General features: G+C 44.9%; 1 protein-coding gene across 1 annotated transcript; it reads right to left on the bottom strand.

Moving 5' to 3' along the window:
* Positions 1 to 455: 455 nt before the first annotated feature.
* On the bottom strand, positions 456 to 6,980 carry LOC308150056 (ubiquitin carboxyl-terminal hydrolase 42-like; the record flags this gene model as incomplete). The annotated part of the gene is made up of 14 exons (XM_080522925.1): positions 456 to 894; positions 1,008 to 1,300; positions 2,254 to 2,922; positions 3,285 to 3,441; positions 3,553 to 3,653; positions 3,798 to 3,938; positions 4,105 to 4,216; positions 4,312 to 4,394; positions 4,525 to 4,595; positions 4,718 to 4,785; positions 5,223 to 5,322; positions 5,819 to 5,929; positions 6,111 to 6,320; positions 6,755 to 6,980. 14 exons carry the CDS (start codon positions 6,978 to 6,980, stop codon positions 456 to 458), a joined length of 2,781 nt encoding a protein of 926 aa, XP_080379051.1.
* Positions 6,981 to 7,341: the final 361 nt, after the last annotated feature.

The following is a 7,341-nucleotide window of genomic DNA, read 5'->3' as shown; positions in this document are numbered from 1 at the left end:
CTGACTTATGTCCATAGAACATGGTCTAAATTAAGTTGTGGGAATTGTCTAAAACAAACCAGAAACATGAAAAAAAAAAAATCTCTATTGGTATTCCTGATACAGGACTGTTTATGTATAAAAAATAACTGATAGTACAGTTCAAAATTAAATTCACAGTATGCTTTCTTATGAACGCTAGAAAAAACAAACTGGATTTTTAAAAAGCAAACACAAAAGGTCCACAGCCAAAAGTGATGATTATTTTTTTTATGTTTTTTTGTATACTTGAATAATGAGTTTAAAAGAAAGGGTGTCTCAGTGAGTGTGAAAAGAGGGATGCAGAGAAAAAAAAGTTGTCTTCTCCAGTGAAAGGGTTGAGAGAAAGAGAGGGGGAAAAAAGCAAAAACATAAAAGAGCTGGAAATGTCCTCAAGTCTGTCCAGGGTAGGTGTGGGGGTGTAAGTGCACACACAGTCACAACAGCCAGTCCCAGGCCAGCTCCTTCTCTTCCAGACAAAACGCCTCCTCATTGTAGTCGGTGCGGCGTTGTTTATTAGGCGAGTGGTCGTTGACATGGTCGTCGCCATGGTAACGGCGCTTCCGGTTCGGCCTCTCCTCACTGCTTCCTTGATGGGGTGCCGTTGGCGATGCATGACCAGAAGGGAGGCTGAAGTCATCGTAGTCGGTGCGGCGTTGTTTATTAGGCGAGTGGTCGTTGACATGGTCGTCGCCATGGTAACGGCGCTTCCGGTTCGGCCTCTCCTCACTGCTTCCTTGATGGGGTGCCGTTGGCGATGCATGACCAGAAGGGAGGCTGAAGTCATCGTAGTCGGTGCGGCGTTGTTTATTAGGCGAGTGGTCGTTGACATGGTCGTCGCCATGGTAACGGCGCTTCCGGTTCGGTACCTCTTTGCTAGAAAAAAAGAAGAAGAAAAGCATACAGGCTTAATACAATTACATTCTTAATATCATAATTTAAAATCATTGAAATCTGCACAGTGCCTGGAGGTGTGAGGGTTGTCTCACCTTGGCCGACTGTGATGAGACTCCCTGCCGTTAGCTATGCTTGGACCCACACCAGACGACAGCCCATGACCGTTAGCTATGCTTGGACCCACACCAGACGACAGCCCATGACCGTTAGCTATGCTTGGACCCACACCAGACGACAGCCCATGACCGTTAGCTATGCTTGGACCCACACCAGACGACAGCCCATGACCGTTAGCTATGCTTGGACCCACACCAGACGACAGCCCATGACCGTTAGCTATGCTTGGACCCACACCAGACGACAGCCCAGGACCACTGCTAGAAACCTGCAACAGACCACAACCACAAACATCAATGGGCGCACTGATGAAAATATTGACAGGACATGATTACATACTGCAGGATAATGACATGATTACATACTGCAGGATAATGACATGATTACATACTGCAGGTGCAGGATAATGACATGATTACATACTGCAGGATAATGACATGATTACATACTGCAGGATAATGACATGATTACATACTGCAGGATAATGACATGATTACATACTGCAGGATAATGACATGATTACATACTGCAGGATAATGACATGATTACATACTGCAGGATAATGACATGATTACATACTGCAGGATAATGACATGATTACATACTGCAGGATAATGACATGATTACATACTGCAGGATAATGACATGATTACATACTGCAGGATAATGACATGATGACATACTGCAGGATAATGACATGATTACATACTGCAGGATAATGACATGATTACATACTGCAGGATAATGACATGATTACATACTGCAGGATAATGACATGATTACATACTGCAGGATAATGACATGATTACATACTGCAGGATAATGACATGATTACATACTGCAGGATAATGACATGATGACATACTGCAGGATAATGACATGATTACATACTGCAGGATAATGACATGATTACATACTGCAGGATAATGACATGATTACATACTGCAGGATAATGACATGATTACATACTGCAGGATAATGACATGATTACATACTGCAGGATAATGACATGATTACATACTGCAGGATAATGACATGATTACATACTGCAGGATAATGCTTTGCAATAGTATTTCAACAACAATACCTTCTTCTCTTGTCCTTGCAAGCAGCCAAATACCATGACAACAATCCTATACGTGGCCCGATATCAGATAACCACACTTTATCAGATAGAAACTATTCTATGCTACCGTTTTGGCATGTTATTTGACTAAGTACCTTGTCAGTGTGTTTGAGGCCATTGACTTTGTGGTGTCCGTTCTGGTGACCGTTCTGGTTGGGTTTGGCGATGCCGTTACTGTTGTGGTGCGCCCCAGCCTCACTCCCACCAGCACCGTTGGTCTTAACGGCCGGCTGGGGTCGCGGGGCCGGTCCGTAGACGGCTCCTCCGTTCCTCCCGTTGAAATTAGGCTTGGCCAGGCCGTTTTCTAGAGCGCCGCCCTCCTGATCAGACTCCTCTGATGACTCGTGGCCGTACGGCACCAGGAAGGAGGAGCCGTGATTCCCATTACTGGCTGACGTGCCGTTCACACGAGGCGGGCGAGGGGCGGACATACAGGCTGAGGTAGACTGTGAGGAAGAGGAAGAGGAGGAGGCGGACGGCTGGACGTAAGAGGAGGAAGCTGAGGCTGAAGAAGAGGATGAGGAGGGGCGGATCTGCTTGCCCTGGCCAATGTAGAAGGAGAGCTTCTGTAGAAGGAGAGCACGGTCGGGGATCCCAGTGGGACGGCAGAGTGGGTTTGAGGAGATGGAGGACGAGGAGGATGAAGAAGAGGAGGCGGAGGGCAGCACGTGGCTCGGTTTTCCGAGGCCGCCACTGCTGGTGCTAGGCTTGGAGCCAGATGGATTGTCTCTTAGAGAGCCGTTCCCGTTGACGTGAAGGGTGTTCTGTGAAACAACCAAAATAAGTTAGCTACAAGCCTCATTACACACTGCTGTTTCCCTTACCATTGAATAGGTGGGGCGGACCCCCCTGTCTGGAGTTTTGGCTTAGATAGAACTCAATAGAAAATGAGTAAATGGTAATGGCATCGCTGGATGTGTACTCATGTGCCCTGCCAAAAACAAATCTGTGCGAAACACTGGTACGCGAGCTTGCTGTGAATACAGTATTATCATTCATTGATCTTTAATAATCATCAGAATTATCATTAAGTATCATGCCAATGTGGTGTGAAGCTGCGTGTGGAGGCTCATATGACAATCAAAGAGTGTGTGTGTGTGTATACAGTGCAGTATAGAGGCTGTACCTTAGCCATGTTTGGGGGCAGCTGGGGGCCGATGAAGCCGGTGGAGTTGTGGCGAGGCCCGAGGTTGACACTGGGCGTGAGGACAGGGCGCGGGGACGACTGGCCTGGGGTGCGGCTCACGAGGTTACAGTTCCCTCCGTTCTTCAGATCAGGTGACCTGGTGGCCGGAATACAACAAGATGTTTTCGTGATTAAAAAAAAGGGGGGGGGGGGGGCATGCACAAGAAATGTAAGTTGTGAAATGTCTTTGCGCCTCTGTGGTACTCACCTGATGTAGAAGAGCACGTAAGCCTGTTGGTTGAGAACGGATCTGATGTCACTGACAGACACCGAGGAGTCGTTCATCTCATACCACTGCCCGTCACTGGCCTGAGAATTAAGAAGAGGACTGTTAACGTCACATCACATCAACATCTAATTCTGAGCAAAATGAGACTGGCTGATGCACTGGTGAACTGAATTTTTATGAGGGGTGTGTGTGTGTGTGTGTGTGTGTGTGTGTGTGTGTGATACCTTGATGTAGCAGTAGTAGTGTCCAGCATGGCAGCTACGGCCTGAGTGGACCAGCACTGCGTACAGAACATAGACCTGGGGCTCCCCGTGGGACTGGGACATGAAGGGCCTAAGGTCCAGGTACTCGGGGTACCACACGTCCTGAGTAAGGAGAGTAAGGACGTGGTCAGCACCACACAGGGAAACGAACAGGGGGTACATCTTCAAAATAACTAAGGCATTTCTGATTGTCTGAGAAGAGGAAAAAAATACCCTATTGCATTTAACATTCTAAACCTGAATTCAAATATTCCCAAAATGATCTTACCTTTCTAATCTTGCCCCCGTTGAAGTTGTCAAAGCGCTTCAGTGAGATGGTGAGCACGTTGGAGCTCCGGTGGATGGTGAGTCTCTTTGAGGCTGGAACCATTTTCTTACACCTGCAGACAGGTTTTAGTCAGTTGCATTCCATTATGATGTGAGGAATCAAAACTCAATAGGCTGCACAAATAAATGAATACAGGTATATACTAACTTTGTGCATTTGTATGCATTATCTCCATCCAGTTGCTCTGGCTTGACAAACTGCTCCAGTGCCTTGGTTATGCTGGGAGCCGTCTGCAAGACGACAGACACAATTCTCAATTATTTACTTATTACCAATATCTCATATCACGATGAATAATTATTGTAAAAGGTACTTGATTGATGTGAAACAGCAGAATGATTATGTATAATTGTGTGTTACCTTTATTTCCAATGCGACATCCAAGTAGGGGTCAAACGTGTCAGAGACTGCTTTGCAGTTTAAACATTGTACTGTGAAAGATTGAGCATTGAAGATTCAGTGCTTTTCTTTGCTAACTTTGTACGGGTAAGCAACATACATACAGTATAAACAGCATACAAATGAGCAATGCAAGTTTGGACCAATAACTTACCCCTGGATCGTAGGTACCCTCCAAAGACTTGGTGGATAAAACTGGTTGCCTGCGTTTGCCTGTCCAATCTATTGCAAAAAGAAATGTCAGAAGAATTAAAAAGACAAACTACAAACTACTCAAAATGTGAATGAATTATTCCTAATAGTCAGCCAGTCTGTACTACAGTACATTCTCAAATCAAGATACTCATTTATTAACCATTAGCAACACAAACTGTTACAGCCCTTTGAGAAGAAGAAATAAAGGGGAAGAGACAGCAGAGGAAATAGAGCAAAGATAATTACAGAAAGGTAACCTGTTGGCGCAGAAAGGAAATCCACTATCCACAAGAGCTTGCTACAGTCAGTTTTAAGGGTCGCTTCTATAAGCGAGGGTCATTGCAACATATCTATTAATCATGTCTCACTGTATTCTAAGCTAAATATGAATGTAGGTCAGATCCAAGTACACTACATCCTAGTGGCTGAACACTGATTTCCATAACTCCCTCAGTAACACCTACTTGGTTCCAGGCAGGCAGGACTTTTGCATAGCATCCACTGTGCATCGCAGGAACTCGTGGGCATCCTCCTGACTCCCTAAGCGGAAGTGCTTTGCAATCCCTACCGGGTGTAACAGGGCAGGTAGATGACGAAACCATACAGTTGACAAAAACTTGAGAGCATTAAACAATCACATTGACATGGTTATGGTTAGCTGTTACTTATCGTTTGGTATTTTGGTGGAAGCATAGGATGCTATTGCTAAGAAGCTGTCTGTCAAATAGTTCTCCCTCCAAAATAAATTGATAGCACCTTCTACTTTTTTGGAGGGAAAATACATTTTCTGAAGATACTGTGTGTTCCCTGGATTTGGCACCTGTGATGCTATCCAACTCTCTTTGCATTTTTGGAGGGAAAACTATTTAGCTGACAGGCTGGTCATATTGTCCATATATCTATTATTTTGATACAGCAAATATGTTTTTTTGTTTTGTTCTGATGTGATTGCAGGCAGTTATTATTATATATATTTTTTTTTTTACAACAACACATATTTCCATCAAGCATATATTAAATAGTAATATAGTTATTTTTCTGATTGTGAGTGGACACTCACGTTTTAGTTCATCGAAGACACCAATGGGCTTGATGACGTTCCCCGAGTTAGCAAAAACCTGGGTGATGTGGTTCTGCATGGTGCACATCATACAGAAACCAGGCTCATGACCTAAAGGGGAACAGATATGGAGGTTAATCGGATAAGAGGCATGTTGTACCGTATCTTCTAGCATTCTGTTCCGATTAACTTCATTCCTCAATACAATTGTTTAAAATTCAATATATCACGACCAAAATAGTCATTCTAAACAGGTCTGGAAACCAGATTGGTTATATCTTCATTCACATACATGTTTTGGAATGTTCCCGGGTCAGCATGTAGTTGGTGAGGGGAACGGTGTAGGTGAGACACTGCAGAGCCGAGTTGAGGAAGCAGGTGTTTCCCAGGTTCTGGAGGCCCGCTCCGATGCGGTGGATCTGGCTCCACTTCAAGTTGAGCCGCTCCATAGGGAACAGGACCTTCTGGGGGAGGCCAATGCCGTCCCCACTGCTCAGCACCACTGGGGAGGGTGGGGAAACACAAATAAAAACACTGAGATTAGTCACAGGCGGAAAATACTTTTAAAGAAAGTTTTACGTTTTGTTTATATGGAACAAGCGATGGAGTGCTAGGTGAGAGCAGAGGGCAGAGAGATGCTGTCTTTATTACTGACATCACACAGTAGGTTCTACAAGAGAGAACCTCATTCTGGGTCATTTGCTTGGGGCTACATTAAGCGATTGATTACCTCCCCTCACAGTACAACATGCTTACATAACTTGCCATGCCATAGAGAAAAGACACACAACACCTAGGAAACCTGTTCAGTCGGTCAATTGGGCGGGAATTCCCTCAGCACACACAGTGAATACATTTACAGTGAGTGCAGGTATTTGCCCTCGTTTTTACCCAGCATCAAGAGACCTTTTGATTTAACAAACCATATCTTCTCACCTTGCTCCTTGGGCCGATCCACTGAGTGGGTCGCACTGCTGTAGATGGTAGCTCCAGGTGTGGGGTCCAGGCAGCCGCCTGTCTTCACCCTGGGGGTGTCATTGGGTGAGGGGCCCACCCCCCAGCTGGAGCAGCTGCTGTCCATCCCTTCTCCACTACTGAAGGGGGAGCGCTTGCACCCGACTGACTCAAGGTCAGACTTCTCTGAAGATCTGTCTATGGTCATTGTTCATTGCTGATGGGCAAAAACAACAAACACAGATGAAAGTGTTAGCTATTTAATATGTAAGTATTGACAACTAGTTGAGGAATGATAACCCTGGTAGAGATTAGTGAAGTTGTATCTGAACCAAGCACACATACAATCTTCACTGGAGCTCTAGTGGGTTAGTATTACGCTATGATATTCAGATTGTAGTCCAAGAGTGTCAAATAAAGTGCAGTGTATATAGGATGCTCTAAACAACCTATGAAGCAACACTTTAATACAGTGTCATCCTTAGCTACCTGCATGCATGCATGTTCCGTCCAGCATCTAAATCAAACACACTGATTTTCTATTATAAATGGGTGACTTCTGGGTATGA

Source organism: Nansenia antarctica, assembly GCF_963989245.1.
Source record: "Nansenia antarctica genome assembly, chromosome: 1".
NCBI lineage: Eukaryota > Metazoa > Chordata > Actinopteri > Argentiniformes > Microstomatidae > Nansenia > Nansenia antarctica.
Note: the sequence above shows the minus strand (reverse complement) of the source record. Positions and strands in the feature narration are given on the sequence as shown.